The sequence below is a fragment of the Podarcis melisellensis genome (genome assembly GCF_964234715.1).
Source record: "Podarcis melisellensis genome assembly, chromosome: 16".
Lineage (NCBI taxonomy): Eukaryota > Metazoa > Chordata > Lepidosauria > Squamata > Lacertidae > Podarcis > Podarcis melisellensis.
This window is the reverse complement of record NC_138533.1, coordinates 37,086,202-37,102,111: the sequence shown is the minus strand read 5'-3', so window position 1 is coordinate 37,102,111 and position 15,910 is coordinate 37,086,202. Positions and strand designations below refer to the sequence as shown.

The 15,910-nt window shown below is 44.3% G+C and overlaps 2 protein-coding genes across 2 annotated transcripts in view; both read left to right on the top strand.

Moving 5' to 3' along the window:
- Positions 1-4,412, top strand: part of BCL7A (BAF chromatin remodeling complex subunit BCL7A) — a 31,022-nt gene extending 26,610 nt beyond the window's left edge. The window contains exon 6 of the mRNA XM_081893521.1: positions 526-4,412. Coding sequence (XP_081749647.1) covers positions 526-600 — 75 coding nt within the window. The 3' untranslated portion in view covers positions 601-4,412. The remainder of the gene's footprint in view (positions 1-525) is intronic.
- A 2,497-nt stretch (positions 4,413-6,909) lies between these two features.
- Positions 6,910-15,910, top strand: part of MLXIP (MLX interacting protein) — a 58,833-nt gene continuing 49,832 nt past the window's right edge. Inside the window, exon 1 of the mRNA XM_081893299.1 lies at positions 6,910-7,400. Coding sequence (XP_081749425.1) covers positions 6,925-7,400 — 476 coding nt within the window. The 5' untranslated portion in view covers positions 6,910-6,924. The remainder of the gene's footprint in view (positions 7,401-15,910) is intronic.

Below are 15,910 nucleotides of genomic sequence, written 5' to 3'. Positions count from 1 at the left end.
CTGTCACCCCATTGATCGCCAGGGTTGATTTGGCTGATCTGGCTGGCTAGGCGGGTGTCCCCTTCCTCCCTCACCGCTCCATGTGCGTCCCTCCCGAAGCTGCGCGCTCGGTGGAAGAGGACGACCATCCCAGATAGAAGGAGTAGGGGGTATACGATGTAGGAATCTTGGCTAAAGCATCCATGACAGATGGCCATCCACCCTCTGCTTAGAAACCTTCAAGGATGTAGAGTCCACAACCTCCCAAGGGGGGACTGTTCCACGATCAATGAGCTCTTATTGTCAGAATGCTTTCTCACATGTCTTGGTGTGTGTGATCTTACGGGGTGGGGCTATAAGGTAATTGTCTGTTGCCATTTTGGGAACTAGGACTTACATGGGTAACTATGATGGCAGCTTTCGTGTTGCTTTGTGGCCATGACACTTGCTTCCTGGGGTTGTCTTGTACCTCTGGAGCACAATAACATTATTATGCTTTTATTCAGTACTGATGCTGATTCTTCTTTTCTCTCTCCTCCCGTTAAGGACTCTGAAGGAGTGCCACCTTCTAAAAAGATGAAAGTAGAGGCTCCCTCTCAACAAAACATTGATGAAATATAGACACTAGATTTTTCCTGGCCAGTTTTTATGTAAGGTACATCAGTGGGCTAAATTATATAGAACAACCATATTTACGTATATTCTCTTGGATGAGGACAGAACTCCTATAAACTTTTCAAGTTACCAAGCAAAAATCCAAGAAACCAAGCAAAGGCATAATCTCTTCAGACACTGAAAACTTTTCTTTTCTGTGAAGTAAAACGTTGAGAATTTAAGTTACTGTCTCTGAAATGGTTGGAGTAAACAACTCAGGAGGGGTCCACGCACTGTTTCTAATGTCAAAATTACAATTATGTTGCTGCTGTATTTTATCACATTCTCTATTTAACATTATAAGATATTTAAGGATGGTACAGGTCAGGTCTTCTCATGTGAAGTTCATCCTTCTGATGTGATGTCTGCTTTTTTTCTTTTTTTGTGTGTGCCTTGTGTTCCAAAACAAAAAACAAAAACAAAACCAGTGCTAATTTTTAAAACTTGTTTTTGACAGTTCTCTCCTCTGCAGAGTGGCCTACGGTTTGTACAATGCCATATAGGAAACTTTTCATTGTGTTTGTTTGTTTCTATTTTATACCCTGGTGCTTACTATTTTAACATAAGAGCTATTGTGAGAGAAATCAGGAAGCCATTTTCACTGTTGGAGTCCAGAGAGAACCATACAGCTGACACTTGATTTTTCTGCATCCACAGGGATGACTTATTTTTAATGCACCAACTTGAGCCACCAAGACCCTCTTCTGGCAACCTCCACAGAAATGCATGCAAGTTACACAGTAACATAGCTTTGAATAATTTCCTGATGGCACGCCTCCCCTTGGCTGAATAATGTAGTCTTTTAAAACAGATATACCTAAAGTGAACATGCTCTGCTGTTTACTTAAATAGGTGCTGGTTTGGAAAAGTATTGAAGCAAATTATGCATTTTAAGTACTAGATCTAGGTAACTTTATCAGAGTCTTTTTTTAAAAGTGGGTCAACTATAAATACAGGTACAAATAGGCATATGTGTTATGACAGATGCAGTTTTGATTGAAATGAATTTCATTGTACTGTTCTTTTACAATCAGTTTACTGATACTCCAGGCAATACTGTACTTGAGGCTTACTTTTGTTTCAAGAGTAGCTTGTAAATACAGTCTTGTTACTTCCATAATCTCTTCTTCAGACATCTCTCAGTTTTTGAACAGTTCAGTTTTATTTCTTGCATGTTTGACTTGGCAGGAGGCAATGTGTAAATCCTATCCATGCTACATGGCCATTGAATATGCTGAACCATCTATCCATATCAGATGCTTTGATGCTACTTGTAATCACCGGTAGAACCACACAGTCATGACTAATTCCTTTTGAAATCAGTGCAACATTAGTTGTAACATTTTAGACATTCCCAATGGGGCTTAATTGTGACTAGAACTTGATGGGTTCGTCTTGTTACGTTTTGCACATCTAAAGAGGTGTTGAGCCCTTAAACCTCCATTTGATGGCAGGGGAAAATATGTGTGTGAATGGAAAACACAGAGGTGGCATAAGGAAGCAATGAGTCTTGATAACTACGAAACTGCAACCTGCAGCTGTAAATGTGGTTGCATTTAATTTATAATGGAAGTACTGGGTGACCTTTTTTTTAAAGGAAAACAAACCTGCCTCCAATCAAAACACTGCATAAAAGTCACTCACGCAGCTTTATTTCTGATTTCTCCAGCGGTGAAAATGGCTTGAGCTTTAACTACTGTATTGCATTTGCAATGGATTCTGAGAAAAGTTAGAAGAGGTGGAGGTGCCAATTCTGACCTTCCATCACAACATTTGTTAAGCTGCAAAGAAACTGGCTATACACTCAAAGCTGATATATTTTTTATGTTGAAATAAACATTTTACATCTCATCAAAATTAAAATTGGTTGCAAATTGTTCATGAAAGCAATGTGCTCCCTCCAAAGTCTCTTTGTGCTTCGATCACAAAATTCATTTAATATCAGAAAGAGGTGTTATATTTGCACAGTATACATAAATGGTAAACTGATTTCCCCACCCCTTGAATTGTGTATCTGCTTCAGAAATGTGGGTTATGACTGGTTAAATGGCAATCGGTATGGACATTAAAACCATATTTAACCAGGGTTCGTTTTTTGAAAACATATTGGCTGATCTATGACATAGACAAATATATTTTTGAACTTTAAAGAATTGTAATTATGTAGCTTTTAATTGATCAGTGCTAAAATGTCAGTGGGTTGGAAACCACTGTTGATATGTTGTCATGCCCAGTAGTTGCTGTCTGTAGAAGCTTCAATTTTGTGGTTGTGTGTTTTTGAATTGTTTTACACAGTTTCCAAGGAAGTAGATAGGCTTTTTAAATTCCAGAGCTGAATCCTGTACTTAATAAAATATAAATAGCACTAAAATACCTCAATTTTTTTCATTAGGTAGAAATGTTTATTGGCATTACTGACACTGATAAACTTCGTGATGAAACTGGCTCCTTAATTCCTACTGTACTTTCTTTCTTCAGTTATGTGTCAGCCATTCACTAAGGCCTGCCGCCGCCACACAATTCCCAGTGTCTTTCAGTTGGGCTTGCTTGCTCTTGACTTGTGAATTGAGACCTGCAAATGAAAGATGGGTGGCAGTAGCCTTTGATGAAGTGTGCAATCATTTTGCTATTCCATGACTCAAGAAAAAGAAAACCAGCATAACCACAGTGGTTAGTGGCTCTGCTTTGATTTGCAACATTAGATATTTGAATCCTCTGACAACAAATAGGGGTTGGAAAAAGCAAATGGAATTGGACTCCTTGCACCCATTAGTGTCAGTCTGCACCCTTTTATCAGGATAGAGGAGGATCTTGATGCTATTTGGTATGTAGAAATTTAAAAACGTGCACACTGCAACTACTCTGCCTTTTGATAGGCCATTTGGATGTGCAGTTAAAACACATTTTTAATGCTTGAAAGTTATAGTTTAAATTCAATCAGCAAGGAAGGGATCTTGCAATCTTTGAGATCTGGTACTGGGTCAAGCTTCTTGGTTTGCTGCCATCTTTAGGGATTTTGTTTTATGGGCTTGCATGGAAAAGCCTGTATTGATAGCAGTGGGGAAGGGGTGAGGAGAGAGAGCGAGTCAACACATCTTGCATCTCAGTGACTGGAAATTCTCAGGCAGGCAATTGACGGTGTCCACCACACACAGAGCTGTGCAATCTGTGCTCATTTCAGTGGAGGTCATACAGCATCAGTGGTTGGTGGGTTGAATCTGACATTTTTTTTAGAAATAGCGTGAATATCAAGAAGTGCTTCCTTATCGACACTCTGGGCATTTGGACACTCAGTTACTCTCAAACTACATCTGTATACATAAGCTAGCAAGGTAGCTGATCTTTGTGGGTTATGGGGTGAGGAGGCAGGCCTGCTAGCTGGGCAATTTACACAGTCAAAACATTTTATAGCAGAACTGTTCATTTTGGAGTTCTTATGGGTGGGGGAATAGTTGTTAACATTCCAAAAAGTGCTGGCACTTAACAACAACAACAACAACCAATCGCTGAGGCAGCATAAAAATTACTGGCTTTTGTGGTAGCTTGCTTCATACAGAAACATTGTCATGTTTTAGAATGTTCTTTATATCTAAAGCCCTGCTAGAAGGTGTAAAGAATTTTGTGGGTTTATTTCATTACCTAATTGTTTTTCCATCTTAATGATTTTGTGTGTTGTACAGCAGTATCATTTTTCACTTATTTATTCCATCAGTAGCTATGGTTTGTACAATGTACAATGGTTTCATTAAAAAAATAAACTTTAAAGTCACAACACAAAATGCTGTGTGAACAATCTTTTGAATAAGAAATTAGTTGATTCAAAAGTTTGAGTGGGATAGCTTTCGCGTACCTTAGGAAAGGACTGTAGAAAACAACATACAGCAACATTATTTGCATCCAGAATGTCCTAGATTCAGTCTTTGGCATGTTCGGCTGGGAAGGAACCTGGTCTGAAAAGCTGGTGCCATTCTGTATATGGTTAACTGAGCTAGATGGGCCTGTGGTCTAGCTACATTAAGGCAGTTTCCTGCAGTCTAAGCACTTGATAGTAAGGCATTTATCCCAATGGGACTTCTGAGTAAACATACCTAGGATCTCAGTGTTGACCAGGCCTATAAGGCTATCTGTAGGTTGGTGGTACAGATCACTCAAAGTCTTGTGGCACCTTGGCAGGCTGACAAGTCTTTTGTGTTGAAAGCTTTGGGGGACTAAAACTGGTGCTTTAATAAATTACCCTTTGAGGTGCTCTAAGCCACTATGTCCCTTTCCCTTTTGCTGCAAATAGACTTAACAAGGCCGCTTCTGTGGAACACTGTCCCATGAGTTGTGGCACAAACTTACTGACAACTGGAAGAGGTTGCTTTGCCAACACCACCACTCCTAGTGAGACACTTAGTAAGTTTTATATGTGCCACCCTCCACACAAGCATACTTCAGGGTGATTCATAATAAAAAATACAATAAAATAACAATATTTAAATACTACAAATAAAAGCACTTTCCACATTCATAATGGCAACAGGACCTATCCACACAGCAGAAATAAAATAGATGGAATTCTTTGGCCAGGCAAGATAGCTTATCCCCCCGCCCATAGGATCTTTTGCCCTAGGCCAACAACCTTCCTGTGTTATAATTTAGCTGGTGTCTTTTTTAATCTGGCTGAGTTGTGTCTTACTAAAGCAACATTCACACCATGCGTTAAAGGTGCTATGATTCCACGTTAAACAGTAGAGTGTTCCCTCAGAGAATTCTGGGAGCTGTAGTGAAGTGAGAGTGGTTAGGAAACCCCTAGTTCCCTCCCAGAGCTAAAATTCCCAGTTTCCTGGAAAGTGGGGCCAGGTGGGGGAAAGAGAACTGTAACTTTAATGTGGAATCCCAGAGCTTCAAATGTATGATGCGGATGTGCCCAAAGTCCAGGGGCGCCGACTTATAAAAAATATTGGGGGGCGGGGGCCCATACCGACTTATAAAAAATATTGGGGGGGCCCAAGACCTCCAAACCGCTGCTGCTGGGGGAATGAAAGGGGCGAGCCCCGGGCTGCCCCGACCTTAAGTGAACCTGTGAGGGCCCGCCCTTTGCGGCAGCCGATTGGCTGCCGCCGTGGGCGGTGAATATTAATGAGCTAGGGGGAATCCCCGCTTCTCGCGGGGCGAGACTGTTGATGGGTCGAGAGCCCGCAACCCCACCCCCTCTCTAGATCGGGAGTGGCTTTGTTTTAACTCATTACTGAATGTATTTTAAAAGGTAACTATCGTCAAACAAGGAAAATAAAAAATACCAACATAATTTTGTGATTTTACAAAGCATAATATAACTAATAATTTTCTTAAATTATTGGGGGGCGGAGCCCCCCCAAACGAATTTTTGAGGGGGCTTGGGCCCCCTCAGGCCCCATGGAGTCGGTGCCTATGCCAAAGTCATACTTTGAGCAGACCCATTAAAATGGACGGCGCTAAGTTAGCACATTCTGCATGCAAGACTGCATGCACATTCTTCCCTCCCTGCCTCAAAGAGCTCTGGGCATGGTAGTTTGCTTAAGGCTTGCTGGGAGCTGCGACCCCATGAGGGGTGAACTACAGTGCCCAGGATTCTCTGCGGGAAAGGCACTGCTTCGAATATGCTTTAAAGGCAACGCTGCGTGTCCTCCTATATCAGTGGGGCTGCTGGCAATGATAGGAGCCAATTCCAATATAATATTTGAGGGGGCCGCCTCCCCCCCCCCAGTTGATGAGCATTGCCGTTCAAATGGGGGGTGCGCACCATTTCATATGCTCGATTATGTGGGGCGGAGTTTACCCCCCCCCAAAGCATAATTTATTCAAGCTGTCCCCCCCCCCCAAGCTGGCAAGTGTGGCTTCCAGACGCCTGTTTCCATCTACAGTCGCTTTTCTGGTTGCGGGGAGTTGCAAATGTGCTTTGGGGAGGTGATGGGTCCGCTTTGTTCTTGTTTCCCTCTTGTGTTTGTGTGCTGTGAGCCGCCCTGAGATCCGCGGAGCAAGGGCGGCATACACAAGTCTAATAAATAAAAGAAATCCCTCTCGGCCGCCTTGCTGCGGGAGGCGAGAGCTCGCCGCCTGACGGGAACGAGGCCCAGCAGCAGGGCGCGCTCAGCCGACGAGGCTCCCAGGCGCCCCGCTCCGCCCCTTCCCAGCCCGGCCCAGGTGGCGGCGGAGGCGGCAGGCGGGGCCAGGCGGGGCGGGCCGGCCGAGGAGCTCCACTCGGCCGCGCCGGGCCTGACGGGGCAGACAGAGCCGGTGGCGGCGGCGGCGGCCCTCTTTCAGCTGGTGATGGCGGCCGGCGTGTTCCTCCGGGCGGGCCGCTTCCCGGGGCTGGAGGCGGCCTCTCCCGCCCCGGGGGCGCCCCTGTCGCGGCGGGCGGAGGCGGCCGGGCTCTCCTCGTCGGAGGACAGCGAGGACGAGGTTGGCGGCGGCGGCGCTGTGTCGGCCCCTCGCGGGCGCTGCGGAGTGGTGGGCCCCCCCGGGGGCGGGCGCCGGCGGGCGCCGGGCAAGCGGTCGGGGGTCGCGGCGGCGCAGATCATCCACTCGGGCCACTTCATGGTGTCGTCTCCGCACAGCGAGCACCCGCCCAAGAAGGGCTACGACTTCGACACCGTCAACGAGCAGACCTGCCAGACGTACCGCTTCGGCGCGGCCGCGGGGGCCGGCGGGGGAGGCGGCGCGGCGGGCGAGGGCGGCGGGGGAGGCCGCCTCAGCATCGACGCCTCGCTCACCAAGCTCTTCGAGTGCATGAGCCTCGCCTACAGGTGAGGAGGGGGCGCCCGGGGAAGGCCGCATACCCTCGGATGGAAAGAGGGGTGATAATAATAATAATAATATTAATAATAACAAAAGCAGCACAACAACAATATAAATATAAATAATAAATGCCCCGCCCACCCGACTGGTTTGCCCCAGCCACTCGGGGCCGCTTCCAACACATATAAAAATGTTAAGAAATCATTAAACGAGAGAAACCTGCCTGCTGAAGGGTGCAGAGTTACTTATGGCCTTGGCTCAGGGGGTCGCATAACTCCAGACCCTCCAACGTATGAAAATATGGATGTCCTGAGGAAAAGAGGGTCATTGTGGGATCGAATTAGAAATCAGGATGGCTTCTGTGAATCCGGGAAAATAGGGACACTCGGAGCGTCTGTTATTTACTACTGCTACTGATCTTATTTTGGCTAGTTGGAGCAAGCCTTGGTTTGTTTGTTGTCTAGTTTCCAGCCACTTTTTCTCCAAGGCGCCCCAATTTGATCCTCACAACAACCTGGTGGTGATTATTTATTTATTTATTTATTTAAGCACAGCTCCACGGTTAAATCTCTTTCTTTCGCAAAGCGGTTTACGAGAGGTAAAACGGTAAAACCGAGGGAAAACTCACAACGCTACTGTGAAAACGTACAAAAGTTAAAAGCCTAAAACAGATTAAAATCACCACAACCTTTTAAGCATCCAGATCTAAGCAGCCATGTTTTTATTAGCCTCTGCAGTCAGAGATCAAAGCGCCTGCTTGATCTCACTAGGCAGGGAGTTCCAAAGTTTAGGTGCTGCTGCCTTAAACAAGTATTAAGTGGGACCTACAGTAGTGCCAGTTGAAGTGGTCGAATGAGCAGCTGTGCGGTAGGCTAGGCTGAGAAACGGTTACTGGCCCACCAAAGTCTGTTTGGAGATAATGGGGCTTGCTTGTGAGTGGATGTGTGTGCAGAAGGTGCAAGAGGCAGGTAGGGTTGGTGAGAGCATCTCCTTCTAATGCCACCCCTTCAGTCCAGAGTCCAGAGTGCTGCCGCCCTGCATGCAACTCCTGTGGAGAAGAGTTAACCATGTCACTGGGCAAGCACTGGGCATGGGGTGTCCTAATCTTGGGAAGCGATTTTACTGGTTTCTTTTTTTGTTCTGATTGAGTGTGCTTTTTTGCATTAATAGAGCGCTCACTAGTTCATACAGAGCTTATGTATCAAAATGTTGGTTATAAATGGATACCAGTTGGCATGCAGTGGTAAATTTTCAGCTGTAGGAGCTCATTGTGATTGCCTGTACAAAGAACGCCAGGGACTGCAACCCCCATCATCCTCAGCTGTTGCTCTTGCTAGCTAGGGCTGATGGGAGTTGGAGTCCAGTCTCGGCTTGATTTTCTCATGCTCTCACTTCCTCTGTGCTAATGTGTTACAAAAGTAGTTAAAACTTGGAAGCCTCATCATCACCTCATTCCCTTGCCTGCCAATTGCCCTTGCCCTCTGTCACATTTGCCGTGTTGTGAAAAAAGTCATGGAGCTATGCTTCCATTCTTCTGCACCATTGATTAATACTGTTAATAGAAATGCTTAAAAAATAAATCCCACCCTTCCTGTAAAGACTTGGAGCATGGTTACCCCATACTCAGCCCTTATGAGGTAGGATTATCCTCATAGCAACCCTGTGAGGTAGGTTATGAGCAGCGGAGAAGGCAATGGGGGGCCTTTCATAAAATCCATGGTCCCCAGCTCCATAATCCCCTCACCCTTATTAGCTGAACAACCCTCCCTATATAGACACGTAAAAACAATGCATTTCATAAAAAGTAAGGGACGGAGACCTATAGAGATGGTGCCTGTCCTAACATCATATTCAAATTGTGCTTGAGTAGGGGCATTCAAATTCAAGTCTAAGGCTCTAACTCAGGCATAGGCAAACTCGGCCCTCCAGCTCTTTGGGGACTACAACTCCCATCATCCCTGACCGCTGGTCCTGTTAGCTAGGGATGATGGGAGTTGTGATCTCAAAACATCTGGAGGGCCGAGTTTACCTATGCCTGGTCTAACTACCCAGGAACTGTGAGGGGAAGGTGTGTTGCACTGGAGTGGAAGCCTGTATTCTCTGGAGCAGGCTTTCTCAACTTCAGCCCTCCAGATGTTGAGACTACAATTCCCATCATCCCTGACCACTGGTCCTGCTAATAAGGAATCATGGGAGTTGTAGGCCAAAAACACCTGGAGGGCCAAGGTTGAGGAAGCCTGCTCTGGAGGCTTGTGAGAGGGGCAAGTGGGGGCTGATTTAGTGTAGGAGGAGATGTTTAAAAAATGTACTGAATTTGTGTTGCAAAGAATGTGACATTCTATCTTCCTTTGCATGGTAGCAGTTTTCAAGTACGTATCAACAATTGTCTTGGGTGTGACCCCAAATTAGCCAAAGTAGTTAACGGCAAATCTTCTTTGCAGAAAGAGCTATAAAAGTAAGTTTATGGTGGAAAATCTCAAGCTCCTCCAAGTCAGCATGTTGTTTTGGTTTCCACTCCTATTTTGCCCATTGCAAGAAAAGAGTGTGCTTTCTCTTTACCATGCTTTTTCCTTTGTATGCATTAATTCTTTTAATTGAGAGATTGAAGTGTCAAAAGCTACATTGATAGAGGTCTAGAATTCCATGAGAGAATGGAAACAACTTTTGGGAATTTACATTACGGTAACAAATGCAAGAGCTGTCCTGTTGGAGTAGACCAAGGCCTGTCTTGTTCAGCATTCTGTTCCCTGCACAGAAGGTCTGTTGTCATACTACTATGAGCAAACTTTTTATAACTTTAAAACAGTGTCTGCTTGCTTTTTTTAAAAGTCTGCCATTAGACTGTCTGTTTCAGAAGTTGGAGCTGGCGCATAAACCAGTAATCTAGCTAGAAAAACAGGGTGTGGAAAAGGGCTACGAAGGGACTGGTGAACTGCCTTGCAAGGAAAGTTTATGTTTGGGGCTGTGGAGAAAGAGAACTAAGGAATGTGTGCAGCCACTATAAAGGTCTGTGTGCATGGTGTGAAGGAAGTGGATAAAAGTTGCTCTTCCTGCAAGAGATTCGGAGCAGACAAAAAACAAAACTTCACACATTGCAACCACAAGATATGGAGATGGTTTTAAAAAGATGAGACAAATTCAGGAAGGATAAGGCTATCAATGGCTACTAGTCATAATGGCTGTGCGCTGCATTAGAGGCAGCTTACCTCTGAATACCAGTTGCTGAGGACCATGAGCAAGAGAGTGCTGTTGCACACATGGTCTGTTTGGGGGCTTCCCATAGCCATCTTACTGATCACTATGGGGAGAGGGATGCTGGACTAGGTAAACCTTTGGCCTGATCCAGCAGTGCTGCTCTGATGTTCAAGACCAGTTTGTGGGGCTGCTTTCCAGGCAGTGAGTTGCAAAGCAAACTTGCTTTCAATAATACCAAAACACAGCATGTCAGGTGGACTATTAGGGCTACAGCTGAATTTTGTTTCTAAGTGGGCTAGTGTTTCAGAAGAGATGTTTCATTTTTCTAAGCTGTACTACACAACTTGTGCATTGTGTGCTAAATTTATTCTGCTACAGTAATGAGACCTAGAAAGTATTTTATCTACCTCTACAAAGTATTGCAGGAACATTTTGTTCTCCTTGCCTTCACTGCCTAAAGATCAAAGTATCACAACAGGATCAAAGATTGTGACTGATCCGGATTAGATAGGTGTCTGTAGGCATGCACTGTCTCACAATGCTTTGCAACAGTGATTCTCCCTCAGTTAAATGAAAACTTGCAAGATATTTTGTGAAGGCTTCTGTTAACTTCAGATTTACCCAAACTATGAATGCATAGAAATTGTGTTACTACTTCCTTTCCTCCTGTTATGGAAAGAGAGTGCTAGAGGCAAAGTAATGTTCAAGTGACACAAAATATTGTTAGAATGTTTTCCCTTCTTGTTCTTAACACAGGTGTGTAAATATTGCTTGTGATTTGTGTAAGCTCTTTTTAGAATATGCAGCAAACAGAACCCATACTGAGGTAGAGTAATGTACCAGGTTCATATAGCGAGCAGAAATTACTTTGTTGATCTATTTGTGTGCTTTGGAGGCGATCTTATCTGTTAAGGAGACTTTGCTTAAGATAGATGTGTGGCTGATGGTTATATTTTAGGAATGATGTTAACACTGGGATTAATCAGTGTAAGCCCTCTGAATCTTGTTTGTTGAGGTTGCCCAGACCAGGATATCAACAAAACCTAGTTCCTGTAAATTTTGGGTTAAAATGGTGTGTGAAATTATTATTTATGATTATTGTTGTTGATTTCAGTGCTGTGAGGGTGGGTTAAAAAAATGAAATGCAAAATTCTCAATATTGGGGGTGGGGCAGGGCAGGGTGGGAACAAGCATTGGGGCACCTTAAAGACTAATTGCTTATAGCCATGGTCATAAGAAAATGAAATTCAAACCATATTGTTTACCGTTCCTTCCTGTCCTCCACACATCTCTCTCTCTCTCTCTCTCTCTCTCTCTCTCTCTCTCTCTCTCTCTCTCTCTGTGTGTGTGTGTGTGTGTGTGTGTGTGTGTGTGTATGTATGTATATATATATCTATATATCACTCATGATAACACTTCATGCAACTTATGGAAGTGGCCTGTTGTCCACAGAAGCATATGCCACAATAGTTTCTTACTACAGACCCTTTGCTGTTGCAGCTTCTATAGCCGTATTCCAGGAAATTAGAAAATGGGTAAAATACTTTAATTAGATCAACATTCACTGGGTAAGGATATGTAGACTCTTCACAGGTTTGCATACTAACCACTGACATTGTTGTAATATAATATTACCATGTCAGTTTTTTATTTGTTGAACATGTGCAGAAAAAGGCACATTTACTTTACTCTTACTCCTCCCCCCGCTACCTTTACATTTTTATTTGGAAACAAATTCTTCAGAGCTAAAAGGCCAATGGCTCCGAAACGAAGGTTGATAACTTGTCGTGCCCAATTGTTGCTGCCCACAGAAGCTTCAAGGTTATGCTTATGCTTTTAAAATTTATTTTTACATAATTTCCAAGGAAGTAGATTTCAAAGCTAAATCCTGTACTTAAATAAAATATATAAACAGAATGAAAATATCACATTCCCCCCCCCCATCAGGTACAAACAAATCTGGTCTTCCAGGCCTTAGAAGTCCTGGTCTGAAGTCTTCAACTTTATGGAGGTTTTCAGTATGAAAGCTGTGTAGGATAGTTTTGCTTGCATGCAGCTGGCCACTTGGAGCAAAGAAGAATTGCTTTCAAGTAGTTTGGTAGGGAAGTATCACAAAGGCTGATTGTGTCTCTCTTCCCTTTTCTTCTAGTTAATAAATAACTAGCATTTAGAACTATGTGGAATAATAGAACTACAGTGGTACCTCAGGTTACATATGCTTCAGGTTACATACGCTTCAGGTTACAGACTCTCCATTAGCTAAAGTGGTGCTTCAGGTTAAGAACAGTTTCAGGTTAAGAATGGACCTCCGGAACGAATTAAGTACTTAACCCGAGGTACCACTGTAGTGACTTTTGTGTGTGTGGTAATTTTTGTGAACTTATTTGTAAGGCTGCTACAGCTTGAGGCTAGTAGGTAAGATAAAAAAGTACAGTCTCTTGTTGTTCCTTTTCCTGTGTGCAGTTTAGGAACAAGGCTGGATTTGGTATGCTGCATCTCTTATCCTGTAAAAGGAGCAGCTTACCAACCTTAGCCCTGTAAAATGTACAGAAGGGGGATTCAGCAGTAGAAAAGCAAGGACAATGGTCTCTGTGAAACCAACCATTGGATCATGTGGTTTGTTATCTCCTTCTGGTGAAGGTGAAGGTAATGCTGGAAAAATTGACTGACACTTTTCCTGCCTGATTAGCCAGCTTACCTCTGGGAGATTAATCTGTCATTAACAGACAGAGCATTAACCCCTGAAGTGGGCAGTTTTTCACAGGAAGTGGTTTGGGAAGCAGCCTAAAAGACTAGCAGAGCATTTTATTTGAAGTAAACATTTTAAAAAAGATACAGTAATAGAAAGCAGCAGATCTGACTAAAAGGAAAGAAAGTTGATTGCACTGTTCATATTACGTTTTTTGGGTATGATAAATTTATCATTCTACCTTGCAGTGGTTGGAGTCTGTGCCAAGCAAGCATTAGGCTTATTGTTGCATTTATTTACTTTGGGTACATTTGTACCTACCAATCTCCCACCAAAGAGCTTAGAGCATTATATTGGGATTCTTTAGCTGTCTCATCCAGCTGTGGGTCAGGCCCGTATCTCTGTTCCTACAGAGCTGGAACTATGGACTTGTTTATAGTGCATGTGAAATGAAAAGACCTGCGTTTCTGTGGTTTAGGGTCCAAGAAGGGGCAACAGTGAACAAGAAGAAATGATTGTAAGCTTCAGAAATATTGTTTTCTATTAAACAGTAGAAATTATGTCCTTCTGTAAGAGCAGTTCCTCAATGGGCTAAGCCTCCTAGAGACAGTGCATAATCTCATTCAGCGATCTTCATGGACAGGTTGGACACATGTTTGTTGAAAATGCTTTATTTACAGAAGGTCCTGTGTAGGACAGAGACATGCACTGGATGATCAGTTTGCATCCTGCCTAGGAGGAAGTGCTGTTGACAGTTCCATGCCTGAATTCCATGTGCTCTGGCTTTCATCCCGTTGTCCCGTTGCGCTACAAGTGGTTTAGTCCTGCTGGCCACATGACTCCACATGCGGACAAACATTGGCTCCCTCGGCCTGAAAGCGAGAGGAGCGCCACAATAGTCGCCTTTGATTGGACTTAACCGTCCAGGGGTCCTTCACCTTTACCTTACCTTTTACATGGAACCAAGTCCTCCTGAGCTTGATGGGATTGAATCCTTGGCATAAGAACACAGCATCAAAATTCTGAGCAGTATCCTCCCTGTGGATGAAGTGGCTGCTTGAAAAAGGAAAAAGTTGCGTAACACAGGAATCACAACATTGTTTATTGAAGCTGTTATATCCGCTGTAATGGACATGTTTGCTTCTAGTGGAGCTTGTCATTCCATATCATTCCAGGGCCCATCTGTTTTCAGACTACAGTATGAAATGAAAACAGTAGTAAATGAAAATGGTGCAGTTAGGTAATTTTAGACTCTGGACTTGATTGCCCCATTGGAATGCCCCTCTTCAGACAGTAGGTGGGTATTACTTCACCAGTGTTAGAAACTCAGATATATAAGCTAGGCAGCAAATGGCTCCTTAAACCAGGGTTTCAGTCACCAAAATGGAATGCCTCGTTCCCATTTTTTGGCCAGACGACTCAAAAGTTATATTTTTCAATACAACTTTTTGGTTCCTGAAATTCATTCTGATTGTGCAGATAAAATAAAATGGATAAAATTCTACAGGATGTGTTGCTAGTGTGTGAGAACAGTCAAGATCCAAGGATCCCCAGGCCAGGCACATACCCCCAGATGGTGGAGATGTCAGGCCCGGGCATCTTCATTTGGTTGCAAAGTGCGCCTGGGGAATTTTGAATGCTGACTTCACCTACTCCAAAATGGCAGCCTTGCTGTGTTTGGGGTCCCACCTGCTCATTCTCCTGCGTAGGGTCTGGGACTTCTGCCCCCCAAAGTCTGGTACCACTGGGTTTGCTGTTGCTGAGTTCCATTTTGCATTGCTGGGGCTGCTCCAAGTGTTTTCTTCCTGCTTGGGCAATAGTTATTTCCCAGAACTATTAGCAGGCAATTTTTTTGCATTTCCTTCTGGGAGGAGGGCTCAGTCAATGCTAGCGTATTGTGAAAATATAGGCACTTCTCTTTCTGTAGCTACACAGATGATTACTATTAGAGTTGGAATAAGCATAATCTGACTGTTATTGCTACGTGTTTCATATATACAGTCAAGGAAAAAAGAAAGTACACCCTCTTTGAATTCTATGGTTTTACATATCAGGGCATAATGACAATCATCTCTTCCTTAGCAGGTCTTAAAATTAGGTACCGTATTTTTCGCACCATAGGGCGCACTGGACCATAGGGTGCACCCAGTTTTTAGGGGGAGAAATCAAGAAAAAAAGTATTCCCCCCCCAGCCCCAAAGAGCAGCGTACAGGCTGCGGACAACCTCTCCCTGCTGGAGGGGTTGCGCGCAGCTATGGAGCAAGCCAAGGCAGGGGGCGGGATGGATCCTGCCCACTGTTTTGGCTTCCCCTTTAGCCCCGTGCAGCCTCTCCTTGCCAGGAGACGCTGCGCAGGGCTTTCCTGGGAGGTGGGGGGATTCCCTCACCTCTCCCCAAAGCCCGCAGAAGCCGCGCAACCCCTTTAAATAGATCGTGGCTTCTCCTGGCTTTTCTGGGAGGTGGGAGAAGGGACTGATGCGGCCAGTCAGTCCCTTCTCCCTCCTGTGGAAAAGCCCGCAAGAGCGCACGGAGCTTGTGTGTGGCTCTTGGGGGCTTTTCCCGCCTGCCTCCCCCCTGCATTCGCTCCATAGGACGCACACACATTTTCCCTTGCTTTTTAGGAGGGGAAAGGTGC